The sequence below is a fragment of the Hyperolius riggenbachi genome, chromosome 9, assembly GCF_040937935.1.
Source record: "Hyperolius riggenbachi isolate aHypRig1 chromosome 9, aHypRig1.pri, whole genome shotgun sequence".
Classification (NCBI taxonomy): Eukaryota; Metazoa; Chordata; class Amphibia; order Anura; family Hyperoliidae; genus Hyperolius; species Hyperolius riggenbachi.
In genome coordinates this window covers 70,110,505-70,125,560 of record NC_090654.1, presented here as the reverse complement: position 1 = coordinate 70,125,560, position 15,056 = coordinate 70,110,505, and the positions used below count along the sequence as shown (strand labels likewise).

At 47.5% G+C, this 15,056-nt stretch overlaps 1 protein-coding gene across 6 annotated transcripts in view; it reads left to right on the top strand.

The window, feature by feature from the left end:
* Window positions 1–15,056, top strand: part of HEMK1 (HemK methyltransferase family member 1) — a 114,058-nt gene that overhangs the window by 17,565 nt on the left and 81,437 nt on the right. For 5 of the 6 annotated variants that reach the window (XR_011023942.1, XR_011023941.1, XM_068252995.1 and 2 more), the window contains exon 2: window positions 1,823–2,026. Coding sequence is in view for 4 of the 6 variants with exons in the window: in XM_068252997.1 (XP_068109098.1) it covers window positions 1,823–2,026 (204 nt within the window). In the remaining 2 variants the exon portion in view is untranslated. Of the gene's footprint in view, window positions 1–1,822; window positions 2,027–13,422; window positions 13,481–15,056 lie in introns of those variants that run through there. The other variant, XM_068252998.1, reaches the window with a different exon arrangement.

Below are 15,056 nucleotides of genomic sequence, written 5' to 3'. Positions count from 1 at the left end.
GTATTGTTAAAATCGCACAAAAGTAAACATACCAGTGCGTTAGGGGACATCTCCTATTACCCTCTGTCACAATTTCGCTGCTCCTCGCCGCATTAAAAGTGGTTAAAAACAGTTTTAAAAAGTTTGTTTATAAACAAACAAAATGGCCACCAAAACAGGAAGTAGATTGTCCACACATAGAAAATACATTCATACACAAGCAGGCTGTATACACCCTTCCTTTTGAATCTCAAGAGATCATTTGTGTGTTTATTTCCCCCTGCAGCTATCTTCCACTGAAGTGTCAGGCTGTTTCTTCCTGCAGAGTGCAGAAAGCTCTGCCTGTATGTAATTCCTCAGTATGTGAAAGCCCAGCCAGCTCAGAGGAGGATTTATCCAGCTTGTAAAAGATAAGAGAGAAGAGAGAAGCTGCCCTAATCTAAATAATACACAGGCAGTGTGCAGAGAGGGGCCTGGAGGGGGGAGATGCATCACAGAACCACAACACTGAAGAACTTGGCAGCCTTCCAGACACACGCCTGACAAGTCTGACAAGAGAGAGATAAGTTGATTTATTACAGAGATGGTGATAGTAGAACGTGCTGCAGTAAGCCAGAACACATTAGAATAGCTTTTGGAACTTGTAGGATGATAAAAAACAGGATGCAATTTTTGTTACGGAGTCTCTTTAAAGGACTTACGAGGCGAAAGCGTGGATCAGGGGGGTTGGCCCTAGAGCTGCGCAGCCGCACTCGCGGCCAGGCGGACTGCGCAGCCGCGGGCCAAAGGAAGCGGCCATATTGCGAGAGGCAGGAGAGCCCGACCCGGGCCGTGGGGTCGGCAGCCGGCCCGGGGGGCTAATGAGCGGGGGGACTCGGCGGATCGGCACGGAGGGCGCGGACGGCGTCCTCCGTGCCATAAAAGATGAGGCAGGTAATTTACTTTTTTTAGCATTTTCGCCTCGTAAGTCCTTTAAAGGGGAACTTCAGCCTAAACAAACATACTGTCATCAAGTTACATTAGTTATGTTAATTAGAATAGATAGGTAATATAATCTCTTACCCACCCCGTTTTAAAAGAACAGGCAAAGGTTTGTGATTCATGGGGGCAGCCATCTTTTTGGTTGAAAGGAGATGACAAGGAGCAGGAGACACAGTTCCAACTGTCCTGTGTACTGATAACCCCTCCCAGCTGCACACGCTAGGCTTCAAATGTCAAATTCAAAATGTAAGGAAAAAAAAATTGCACCAAAACAGCAGAACGAGAACAACAAAATCAGAAATCCCATCATGCTTTGCACAGCATCAGGGGAAAAAAGCCCGGGCAGTTTTCTTCTGTGCAGCTAAAAATGAGGCTTGTATAAGAGAAACAAAGTTCTGATGCTGTAAAACTGTTAAAGAAACACCAGGCCTTTTCAGTGCTGCTGAGTCGATTTTTAGTCCGGAGGTTCACTTTAAGGCCTCTTTTCCAGTTTAAAACTGTGTGCTTAGCAAGCAGTTACCAGGCAGCAGTGAGCAGCAACCAGGCAGCAGCAAGCAGTTGTGAGAGTTTGAGAGGCATTTCACTGTCTATCAACTGCCCGTGGAAACAGGCCTAAGTATGATTTTTTTTTTTTTAGATGATTTATAAAGCATACCATGTGTTACCATAGCAATTGTGTTAGCTTTTTGTGAATTGGCAAACAGAGTAACAGTATTATCCTCCAAATCTTTAACATATTTGAATAGGGCAGTGTGATCGTTTCTGTTTATGCTGTGATAAAATCACTGTTTTGTAAAAATGACCAATTCCTTTTTGTCATCTTCTCTTCTGCTGTGGACCTTCGGTGTTTGTTGTGCTACAGGTCATGAATGTCATACCTCGTTCCTTGCTCCGGCGTTTCGTCACTGCGGCTCGCAGCCAGGTGCCCTGCCAAAGGTTATGCACTGCCGGAGTGACCCCGGAAAAGTTAGTATCACATTGGCAGAAAGTGTTCCAGGAACATGGTATTACGGAACACCAGGAATCCAGCGAGATTCTCGTAGCGCATGCCCTGGGCGCCAAGACTGTAAGTACAGTGTGTTGTCACATTTGTAGGTTGTCATCTTATACATATAGTAGAATCCAGTAAATGATTCAGGATACTCACTATGCTAAATGTTTTGAACACTTCCTATAGCTATACATTGCCGTATATTGGTGTGTAGTCCCGCCTTCCCACTGGGGCACAGCCTAGGCTGTTTATTATGCAGAATAATCTTCCCCCCCCACCCCCGCGAGCATTCTGGGAGACCAGAGACCTTTTCTACTTGCTTTAAAATTCTCAGTAAATGAACATTCCGCAGAGATCACCTGCCTGTTTTAAAGATGTTGCAGCCTGTGATAAATGTCAGAATGTAAATCAGATAGAGGAAAGATTTTACAATGGGCAAACATTAAGTAATTTATAAATGAGTATTGTTAACCACTTAAAGAGCCCGAGGTGGGCTCAAAAAATGAAGAAAAGAAAAAAGTAGGCTTCCTGATCCGCGGAGTTGAGCGGATCAGGTAGCCGCAAAAACCGCTGTGATGCAATGGCCCACTTTCACTTTCATGACCTATAGGTCACGAATAACGTGCAGGAAGGTGGGGACGCGGCAGGAGGCACAGCCAGGTAGAGGAGCTTCCCGATGGCAGCTCTGGAAACCCTGCAGGAACGCCCCTGGAGAGCTTTTTAAACAGGGAATTCCTCTTTCCTGTGTTTACCTCCGAATTAGCAACAAATCATGTTGCTAAACTGTGGGTGTGGGGGGAGGGGGGCTATAGCGCGGCGGTGGGGGGGGGGAGGCTGCAGAGAGGGGACACAGAGCCATGCCATTAGGCAGAGAACATGCCTCTGTGTCCATCTGCCCCCCGAAGATCCACCTCGGGTTCTCTTTAACCACCCTGGCGTTCTATTAAGATCGCCAGGGCGGCTGCAGGAGGTTTTTTTTTAAATAAAAAAAAAAACTATTTCATGCAGCCAACTGAAAGTTGGCTGCATGAAAGCCCACTAGAGGGCGCTCCGGGGGCGTTCTTCTAATCGCCTCCGGCGGCCAAAAGTAACACGGAAGGCCGCAATGAGCGGCCTTCCGTGTTTTGCTTACTTCGTCGCCATGGCGACGAGCGGAGTGACGTCATGGACGTCAGCCGACGTCCTGACGTCAGCCGCCTCCGATCCAGCCCTTAGCGCTGGCCGGAACTATTTGTTCCGGCTGCGCAGGGCTCAGGCGGCTGGGGGGACCCTCTTTCGCCGCTGCTCGCGGCGGATCGCCGCAGAGCGGCGGCGATCGGGCAGCACACGCGGCTGAGCTCGTCCATACCACTAAGGTGGTTAAGGACGATGCTAATTGAAATCTACAACCTGTTTTGATGCTGATCTGGCGCATTCTCGCCACTTTCGCCGCTCCCGATGATCTCGCCGATGTCTCCCCGCCGCAGCAACTCGCTCTGCTGTCTCTATAACGGCAGAGCCCTGGGAGTGGGTCAGGAACCGATTTCTTTGGCTCCTGACCCTGTCTAACAACATAAGCAACTCCCATTGGCTTACATTGATAAACAGGGTAAGGAGCCAATCAAAGCGGCTCCTGACTGGCTCACAGGAACTCTGCCGTCATAGAGACGGCAGAGTGGTTGGCTGAGGTTCCCGACGTGGATGGTGGTTGCGGCGGGTATGTGCGGCGATTCGTTGGTGTTCCGCCGTTTCTGGTAACAGCGGTCTCTGGTCCTTAAAGGAATACTTAAGTCACTAAAAAAAAATGACTTTTACTCACCTGGGGCTCCCCTCAGCCCCCTGCAGCTGAACGGTGCCCTCGCCGTGTCCCTCCGATGCGCCTGGTCTCGCCGGTGGCCACTTCCGGTTTGGCCGTCACCGGCCGACAGGCTGTGAACGCGGCTGATTATCCGCGTCCCCGGACGCAATAGCGCCCTCTGTAATGCTATTGCGTCCGGGGACGCGGATAATCAGCCGCGTTCACAGCCTGTCGGCCGGTGACGGCCAAACCAGAAGTGGCCGCCGTCGAGACCAGGCGCATCGGAGGGACACGGCGAGGGCACCGTTCAGCTGCAGGGGGCTGAGGGGAGCCCCAGGTGAGTAAAAGTCATTTTTTTTTTTGTGACTTAAGTATTTCTTTAAGGGAGCAGAGACTACTGGTACTTTAGTGGTTAAATAAGCAATTGTATTTGTTATTTTCACAACAGTTCCTCTGTAATTGTTACCGTATATTCCGGCGTATAAGACAACTGGGCATGTAAGACGATCCCCCAACTTTTACAGTTAAAATATAGAGTTTGGGATATACTCAGCGTATAAGACTACCTCTCTTCCAACACACACCAAATAAAAGTTAAAAAAAATCATATACTGGTGCTGTACTGTATGTGTTACCCAGTATATAACAGCATATAGGCAATTGATTATTGGATTGGTCAACTCTCCCTCTCCCTAAGTGGATTGGTCAGCTCTCTTTGTACCCCTGTTTATCAGAGCGGTATGGAAGAATAGATCGCGCTGTGCCCATAAAACATGCCTCTTTCACCTGTCTGGCCCACCCTTGTATCCTATTTACCTCCTTCTCTGACTCTCAGATCTCACACATGTGCGCCTGCACCGCTTCATTACAGTCCTCAGCAGCGAGATCTGAGAGGTGGTAACAGGATAGGGTGTATCACCCACCAATGACACCCGGCGTATAAGACGACCCCTGACTTTTCAGATGATTTTCAAGGGTTAAAAAGTAGTCTTATACGCAGGAATATACAGTAATCAGTTATTTTTCATTACTGAATTGTCATATTTTATATGAAGTTTAAACTTTTTGCTCAGTACACGGAGTCATTCACATCTTTCTTTCCTCAGGAGAGCTCACATTCTAATGTCCCCACTGCAGTCAGACTATTTTATTATTAACGCCTCTTTCACAGTGGAACGTTGCGTTTGATGCAACGTTAAGGTCACATAACGTGCCCCTAATGCAACGTATTGAAAGATTATAACTTGGACGTTATGGTACATTCTTTAGCCCTGCTTTTGGTGCGCCGTTTTCGTCGCACAGTGATGGAACGAAAACGGCGCATGCGTTACATAAAAAAGAAACGTAACTGAGCATGTGCAACACACACAACGCAGCACATGTATTGCTAAACGCACAGCATGCAGCACTTTCTAAATATTGCTACACGTTACACACAACGCAACGTGTGCACTGTGAATGTTGTACAGACTTAGTATTGCTGTGCATTAGTCCACGTTAAAACATTTTCTAACGTGCGACTTTAAAGTCGCACTGTGAAAGAGGCCTAAAGGGTATCCTGTGCAAGAGGTCAAGAAACACTGACATGTATATACAAAAGAGGAGAAAAACCCCAGTCGTACAAATATACTAGTAATAAATTAGTCCTTTATTGTAACACTAGCCGTCCCGCGTCATAGCATACGCCGCATCTTCTATCTATCTAATAGAGTACGTGCCTCAACCTTGAAGCAAGAAGAATAAAGGTGGGTACACACATCAGATAAAAGTCTTTGGAAAAATGAAAGATCACAGACCAATTTTACCCCCTTCCATGTAGTATCAGAGCCACACCTATCCACTTCTCCCTCTCAATACCAGCTGTCAAACACCAGGTCAAGAATCAAATAAAATATCGCCGCTTAAAAGGGCTAACACCTCAACATATCCGAGATAACCTTAGCTTTGATGAATTGACTGACTCCAGCTTGGACCCTGATACTCTGGTGTTTAACTACAACAAATGTGTGTCCTCCACCTTTGAGACCATTGCTCCTCTGCGCACCAAATATCTTACTCCACACCATCATGCACAGTGGTTTGATAACGCTATAAAAGAGCTGAAAAGACAAGGCCGAAAACTTGAGAGACTGTGGCGCAAATCTCAGTCCCCAGAAGACAAACATGCCTTAATCCTCCACTTGAAGAGCTACCAAAAGGTAATCACGGGAAAAAAAATCATCCTTTCTATCACAAGAGATTGCAAATGCAGTTAACAAACCAGCCCAACTGTTCCGCACAGTGGAAAAACTCTGCTACCCGGCATGTCAAAAACTTAACATCGAGTCTTCAAAGGACCTCTGTGACCAATTTGCCCATTTCTTCACAGACAAAGTCTCCGCTATAAGGTCCGCCATCCAACTTACAGCATCTGAGCCTAATATAGCGCCGAAGACCATTAGCAGAGACAATGTAACACCTTGGTCAAACTTCAAAGAAATTGATGAAGAAGTCACATCAAGCATCCTCCTTCACGTCCGCCTAACTACCTGTGACCTAGATCCTGGCCCAACACAGTTCATGTTGAACTGCCCCGACCTGTTCGTACCGGTATTCCTAAAAATTGTTAACTGTTCCTTAAAATCAGGGATATTTCCTGCTTTACTGAAGGAAGCAATCATCAGGCCTCTCCTCAAAAAACCCTCCCTGGACCCAGATGCAATGACCAGCTACAGACCTGTCTCTAACCTTCCCTTTCTGGGCAAGCTAATTGAAAAAGCTGTTTACCTCCAGCTAGAAGCCAAAATCCTACAAAACAACAGTTATGACCCATTCCAGTCTGGCTTCAGGAAACACCACAGCACTGAAACGGCCCTCATCCAAATATGCAACCACCTGCTCATGGCAAGAGACAGAGGAGAGTGCTCCATCCTCATACTGCTAGACCTTTCTGCAGCCTTTGATACAGTTGACCATGACATCTTGATAAACAGGCTACAGGAATACTGCGGCATTGATGGCATAGTTCTTCAGTGGTTCCAATCCTTCTTGAGTGGCAGAACCCACAAAGTGTCTATGGGGCCCTTCCTGTCCACCCCTGTATCACTTAGGTATGGGGTGCCCCAGGGCTCAATCCTCTCTCCCCTGCTTTTCACGATGTACATGTTACCGCTGGGAAAACTAATCCAAAAACATGGCCTGACATACCACTGCTATGCAGACGACACTCAACTATATCTTTCCTTCAAGCCTGGTATGACAGACCCAACTCTAACTATAAACGCCTGCTTACGTGAACTACAGCAATGGATGAATGACAACTGGCTGAAACTAAATGCAGACAAAACTGAAGTCCTTCTGATAGGAGGGTAGAGCATGATAACAAAACAACTTAACTTGCAGTCTTCACCACTGGGAATAGGAGGCACGGATCTGCGCAGCTCTGATCATGTGCGTAGCCTGGGAGTTCTAATTGATTGGGATTTAAACTTCAGAACTCAAATCTCTGCTGTGGTGAAATCATCCTATTTTCACCTGAAGAACATTGCAAAAATCAAGCACCTCATACCCCCAGAAGACAGTGCATCCTGATTGGCTGACGAGCACCTGCTGACCAATTTCAAATGTAGCTGGTTGCATGTACTGCTGTGTTCTATTGCTTGTGTGTGTTGGATTTAGCATTCAGTATGGAGGCAGTGTTGGTGGGTTTTCTGGATGTGAGAGGTCCAGAGCCTGGGTGTGAGAGGTCCAGGCCCACCTGCACTCCCCTCCAGGTATCGCGTGTTGGCCTTGGGGCCCCGGCCAGTGAGAGGGGCCCGGGGCCCCTGGCCATCATGTGAACCAATCGTGTGTTTTTAAACGTTTTCTTTCAGCTCTAGGACATGGCGGACAGGTGAGCGGTTAGGGAGGGACCCCTGTGGGAGGAATGCCTGCACGGGGCGGTCCTGCTAGCGACGCAATCTTGCGATGGCGTCCAACTGAAGCCTCCCACCTGAATGCTAATGGCTGCTAGATGTGGTATGGCAGGTAAAGGGTGTATGACAGTGCATCCTGATTGGCTGACGAGCACCTGCTGACCAATTTCAAATGTAGCTGGATGCATGTACTGCTGTGTTCTATTGCTTGTGTGTGTTGGATTTAGCATTCAGTATGGAGGCAGTGTTGGTGGGTTTTCTGGATGTGAGAGGTCCAGAGCCTGGGTGTGAGAGGTCCAGGCCCACCTGCACTCCCCTCCAGGTATCGCGTGTTGGCCTTGGGGCCCCGGCCAGTGAGAGGGGCCCGGGGCCCCTGGCCATCATGTGAACCAATCGTGTGTTTTTAAACGTTTTCTTTCAGCTCTAGGACATGGCGGACAGGTGAGCGGTTAGGGAGGGACCCCTGTGGGAGGAATGCCTGCACGGGGCGGTCCTGCTAGCGACGCAATCTTGCGATGGCGTCCAACTGAAGCCTCCCACCTGAATGCTAATGGCTGCTAGATGTGGTATGGCAGGTAAAGGGTGTATGACAGTGCATCCTGATTGGCTGACGAGCACCTGCTGACCAATTTCAAATGTAGCTGGATGCATGTACTGCTGTGTTCTATTGCTTGTGTGTGTTGGATTTAGCCCCCAGAAGATCTGCCAACCTTAGTCCACGCCTTCATCACATCCCGACTGGACTACTGCAATGCTCTCTACACTGGCCTTCCAAAAAAGGTCTTGTACCGACTACAGCTGATACAGAATACTGCTGCCAGACTGCTAACCAACCAACCCCGTCACTGCCACATAATGCCAGTCCTGCACTCCCTTCACTGGCTACCTATAGAATGGAGGGTCCTATTCAAGATCGGCCTACTGACATTTAAATCCCTGAATAATTTAGGCCCTGGATATATGAAAGATATGTTGCAGCTGCGTAGCAATCCCCGCATTCTCAGATCAACAGGTTCTAATAATCTAGTCATACCCAGAGTCCACTTGGAAACTTTTGGTCCCAGAGCCTTCTGTCATGCTGCCCCTACGTTTTGGAACTCCTTACCTCAACAGATCAGGACAGCTCCATCCCTGGACGTGTTTAAATCCAGACTGAAAACCCACCTGTTCAGTTTGGCATTTGCAGAAATATAACTTTTGTTGTGTGAATACTTCATCCTACTAATTACTGAATCTGAGAGAGCCTAAGCGCTTTGAGTCCTATGGGAGAAAAGCGCTATAGAAATGTTATTGTATTGTATTGTATTGTATCCAGGAACGCCACAGGGAGGATTCCCAATGCCCCCTTTTTATCCAACCGGAGGGACCGCGGGAACCACAGCGGCACCCCGGAGGGGGAGGCTAGGTGCCGCAGGTGACCCCCCCCCCAAGCGTGGCCAGCGCCAGGGAGAGCCGTCTGCACCCACCTCCCAATATTAAAAACAGGCACTTACCTTAACGTCCATTGCGTTCTGCTACATGCGCATTAATTTTCTCATAGAAAGCATTTTTTGCAGTTTGTATCCTTTGGAGGCAGGTGGTGGATGGCTTGCTCCGGTGGTGTGAGCCCTGGAGTGAGTTGTCTGCACCTGTCCTCCCCCCCCCCCCCCCCCCCCCTTTCTGGAGTGCTGTATGTGAGCCAGCCCTGAGCTCTAAAGCTCGGGGTGACCCATGCTTCACTCCTTTCTCATGTGGTGCCCCCAAGTTAATGCGCATGTAGCAGAACGCAATGGACGTTAAGGTAAGTGCCTGTTTTTAATATTGGGAGGTGGGTGTGGACGGCTCTCCCCGACGCTGGCCACGCTTGGGGGGGGGGTCGCCTGCGCCTCCCCCTCCGGGGTGTCGCTGTGGTTCCCAGGCAGTGAGAGAGCCTGGGACCCTGTGGTCCCCCCGGTTGTATAAAAGGGGGGCATTGGGAATCCTCCACGTGGCGCTCCTGGATAGTGCTAATGTAGCATGTAGCAGTGTTGCTTGCGAATTTTCGCCTCGAAAATCCCGTTTTCGTTTTTTGGCGAATTTTCACGAAAATCTTCAGAAATATTTGCGTTTTCGACCAGCATCGAAAATTCATTGTATGCGGATGCTTTTGCCCTTATGCGGAAAAATGTCCACAATAATCCGCATGGAAATTCAATCTATGCGGACGTTTATACGGAAAAATGCCCGCAATAATGCGCAAGAAACTTCTCTGAATGCGGGCGCTAATGCCCTTATGTGGAAAATGTCCGCAATCATACGCAAGTAATGCGAAAATGACTGGCCTTAGGCGAAAATTAACGTGAAAAAATTAGATGGAAAATTTGCCTGTCAAAACGAAATTAGGCGAAAGTTCGGTAAAAATTTATCTAAACAAATTTTTGCATTTTCGCTCATCACTGGCATGTAGCAGGGCGACCGCTTTGCAGTATTGGTTTTTTGACCCTGCATAGTTTGGCATGCACAAGCAAATGCATATTTGCATGAGCATTGCCTCATGAATAGCCAATTAGGTCAGATTTGCAAAGCCAGACTTGCTAGGGTAGGCCTCTTTTCCACTGACAGTTGATGGCAGTAACATGCCTCTCAAACTCTTACAACTGCTCACTACTGCCTGGTAACAGCATGCTGCTGCCTGGAAACTGCTAGTTGCTGCCTGGTATCTGCTCACTGCTGCCTGGTAACTGCTTGCTGCTGCCTGGTAACTGCTTGCTGCTGCCTGGTAACTGCTTGCTGCTGCCTGGTAACTGCTTGCTGCTGCCTGGTAACTGCTTGCTGAGCACACAGCTCAACAGTCCGTGGAAAAGAAGCCTAAAACTTGGTGATTGAGCACGCATACAATTTCTCATGCAAAGTACTTCTTCTTCTTGCTCGAAGGTTGAGGCACTTACTCTATTATATATATAGATTTTACTCTAGAACAAATGTACATTTTATACATACGCATGTACATGCATTTTAAGTTTTACATTTTGTATTATGATAGTGGTCCTTTAAATTTCAGACCAGCAATTGCTGCCACTTCTGTCACTACATCCCTACAGATATGATGGGAACATCTATAGATGCACATTTTCAGCAGATTCCCCGGGAGAAGCTTGGCTTACATCCATTCCCAACATGTTGACTATTTAGCATTTCCTTTAGCTGAGTCAGCAAGACTTTTTTTTCTAGGTCTGCTGCCCTTAATTAACTCATCCAGATGAGGCATCAAGCTTAAAGCTTGGGTGGAGGAGAAGTCATCCAGTTCAAGATTGCATGGCATTCCATGCAAATATGACTTTCTGTTTAGACTCAAACTTGAGTGATACTCTTCAACGATCTTGAGATCCCAGGTATAGAAAGGTTATGTGGTCCTTGGATTAGAAGAAGGGAGGTAATATGAAGAGGTAGGTTTGCAGCAGAGACCAAAGAAGTAAATCCATCTTCATTCTCAACCTTGCTAATTCTACTCCAGGGATGCAACGATGCCAAGAACTCTGTGGGAAAACCATCCTTACACTTTTATAGCCAAAAATCACTGCGCTCTACAATCCTGAAACCTCCACTACAGAGGTATTACAGATCAGCCCTGGGAATGAAGTAAAAAATCGCTCATAGTGCTAAGCAGGCTTTCTCAACCAGGGTTCCCTGGAACCCCAGGGTTCCTTGAGGACTCTGCAGGGGTTCCTTGGCATTTTACCCCATCGTGGGGGAAGTATAATAGAGCAAACTATAATAGGTGGTACTGTAACAAGAAGCACTAAATTGGGGAGTCAGGAGACAGTATAATGAGTGGCAGTGTAATAGGAGATAGTGAAATTAGCAGCCTAACCTATTTAACGACCATGCTGCCTGAACAATAAATGTAGGGGTTCCTCGAGACCAAAAAATTATTTGCAGGGGTTCCTTGAGATCCTAAAGTTATTTACAGGGTTCCTCCAAGGTAAAAAGGTTGAGAAAGGCTGGTGCTAAGTATCGTATAAACTCAAAACTCCTGCCACCATACACTTTGCATTCCACCGGGATGTGCCCACAACTGGTGGTAGATATCACACAGCCCCCCCTTTTGGTTGTGCACTCACCGTCAGGATGCTTGCACTTTTGCGTATCAGTACTAAAATACTTCAACTCCAATCGCTGTCTTGTCCCCCAGGTTCAATAACCGCACCGCTATCCCAAGACCTCCACTGCAGAGGTATTATGGACCAACCCTGAGATAAAATTAGAGATCGCACATAGTGCTAAATATCGTATGGTCTAGTGATTCCTACCACCACATTCTGCACTCCACCGGGATGTGCTCACAGGTGGGGGTAAACTTTACACAGGCCCCCCCCCCCCCCATTGGGTATGCACTCACTGGCAGGATACTTTCAATATTGCGTATCAGTATTAAAAATACTTCATCTCCAATCCCCGTCTGGTCCCTCAAGGATCAATCTCCAGGCTCCAAATTTCCATAAAAAATATATAAAACAATTACTATGAGGGATAGGTATAAAGCGTAGCAACTAACAGCTGCTGCATCGCGGAATACAGTCCGCTATCGCCATTCTCCTCCTCTCCTCCCACCTCACGTCAGCGTGTCACCCCCCCCCCACACACACACACACACACACACACACCGCCGTTTTATAGCCCCTTGAGTTTAGGCAAGATTTGTCGCTAACTCAACACAGTGGAGAGGAATTCCCTGTTCAAAACTCCTGTGAGGGGACTTCCTGCGGGGTTTCCTGAGCAGCTCTCTCCCCCTGACCACACCTCCTGCCACTCCCCCCGCCTCACTGCACGCTTTGAGAGACACACAGTTTAAGTGCAGTGTCGTGACCCAGAGGTCACAAAAGTGAGAGTGGGCCATTGCAGCCTAGAGGAGTGGAAGTTTTTGCGGCTACCTGATCCTCTCCGCCCTGCGGATCAGGTAGCCTACTTTTTTTTTTTTTTTTTCATTTGCCCACCTTGGTCTTTCTTTAAAGGGGTTCTGTGTGGGGGTGCTGAGGGTAAAAACAGACACGTGGGGGTTCTATCAGCCCCCTGTAGGAGTCATGTCCCACGCCGTCCTCCTCCGATCCACAGTTCTCCGCTGCTGGCTCCGGTCTAGGGTGGCATGCTTTCTAACTGCGCAGGAGCAGTACAAGAAACCTTCGTACTGCGCCTGCTCAGTAAGCTTCCGATGACGCGAACAGGAGCATGCATTATTCGTCTGTGTTAGATGAACAATTGCCCGGTGCCGGCGGTGGGGAACAGCAGATCAGAGGAGGACAGCGTGGGACTGCTACAGGGTGCTGATAGAAGCCCCAGGTAAGTGTCTGTTTTTACCCGCAGCACACCCCCACAGAACCCCTTTAAGCAGAGAGGGCTGGAACCACTACAGACTAGATGTGCAAGGCTGCCCCCTGTAGTAGCATAAATGTTTGTAAGACATTCCAGATTAGATATGTTAGCCATTGTCTGCGATTTACATTTGGGTGCAGAGTGTCTCTCCATAATCCATAAACAACTGTCTCTCCGTAATCTATTAGTCTTGTTTATCCTCTCATGGGTGCTGTCCTGAGATGACCTGGAAAACACAGTCATATTTACCGGGAAAGTCTTTTCCAGGAATCGAAAAGGACGGCACCCTATTAACCCGCCCTTCATTGTAATTCCATTAAAACTTATTGAAGCATTATCCAGAATGATGTCATCTTTCCTTCTGAGATTTTGTAGGATAACCGCATGTAGTACATTATAATATACAGTATATATGTATATATATATATTCACCCTGTGACTAATTAGAATATTTTATCCTCCTTCCTGTTCAGATGTGGGTGGAGAAGTCATCGGGTGCTGTCCTGTTGATTCCTGGAAATGACGTTGCCAGTAGGTGTAATGTTATCCTCTCTTACAGTCCGTGTTTATATTGAATCTAACCTGTAATCCATTAAAGCATCTGTGTGGGGTCTACCTACTATTAGGGAAAACATTGCGTTGGATTTCAGCAATGTGTGAAAGTCAACTGAATACATCAGTCAATACACCACTGGAGCTGCTGATAAACAGGCTGTTGGTGACGCGTATCTTAAAAATGAAAAGCCCTATCCATGCGTCCTCCTGAGTCCGTTGTCCCTGGCGCACATGCGTGGCACGCCGGTGGGCATGCGCGCAGGTTGCAGCCGTGCGCGCGTTGCAGGGTTTACGTATCAATGCCCTTACTAGCCTGGTCTCAGGTACACTTTAAGCAAGTATTTACTTTAAAATACCCCTCAACCGAGAGGGGGTTTGATCGACGTGCCTTCCTTTGAGTGAATGGTGACATATGTCACAGCACCATTATTTCATTTCAGTGCCCTCAGGGATTCCCATTCTAGTCAGCTGAAATCTTTGACTGACTAGAATATCAAATATGAGCGGGGAGGAGATGGCAGTATCCTCCCCGATCACGCCCCCTTGTACCTCCAATGTTTTGAGACCTGCAAAAAGAAAAAAGCACTGCTGCACAAATAGCCTACTCCTGGATTCCTTCGCTGCCCTGTCAGCTCTTCCTTTCTGCCGCCATGCCCTCTTCTATCATCCGGCATCCGGTGCTGACCCAGATGTACTTTCGGGTTACTTCCGGGTCACTGCTATAGCGGTGAAGCTGTCAGCAGATACAAGGGACCTGGGGGCAGAACGAGAGAGCTGACAAGGTGGAAACGGCAGCGAGTAGGTGAGTTGTACAGCGGTTCTTTTTTTTGCAGGTCTCAAACCATTGGTACAGGAGTACTTTAACCTTGTGATGACTCAAACATATGTGATGACAAACATACTGTCATTAAGTTACATTAGTTATGTTAATTAAAATACGTAAAATAATCTCTAACCCACCCTGTTTTAAAAGAACAGGCAAATGTTTGTGATTTCATGAGGGCAGCCATCCTTTTGGCCGAATGGAGGTGAGAAGGAGCATGAGACACAGTTCCAACTGTCCTGTGTGCGAATCACCCCTCCCAGCTGCGCGTGCTAGGCTTCAAATCTCACATTCAAAATAACAAAAAATTGTGCCAAAACAGCAGAACGACAAACACAACATCAGAAATCCCATCATGCTTTGCACAGCATCAGGGGAAACATGCTCGGGCAGATTTCTTTGATGGGGCGGAACTTAGCTTATGTGCAGGTAAGAAAAACAAAGTTCTGATGCTGTGAAACTATTAGACCTCTTTCACATAACGTCGCACATTAGAAAATGTTTTAACGTGGACTAACGCACAGCAATATTAAGTCTGTGCGACATTCACAGTGCACACGTTGCATTGTGTGTAATGTGTAGCATTATTAGAAAGTGCTGCATGCTGTGCATTTAGCAATGAATCTGCTGCGTTGTGTGTGTTGCACATGCGCAGTAATGTTTTTTTTTTTAATGTAACGCATGCGCCGTTTTCGTTCCATAACGTCCAAGTTATAGTCTTTCAATGCG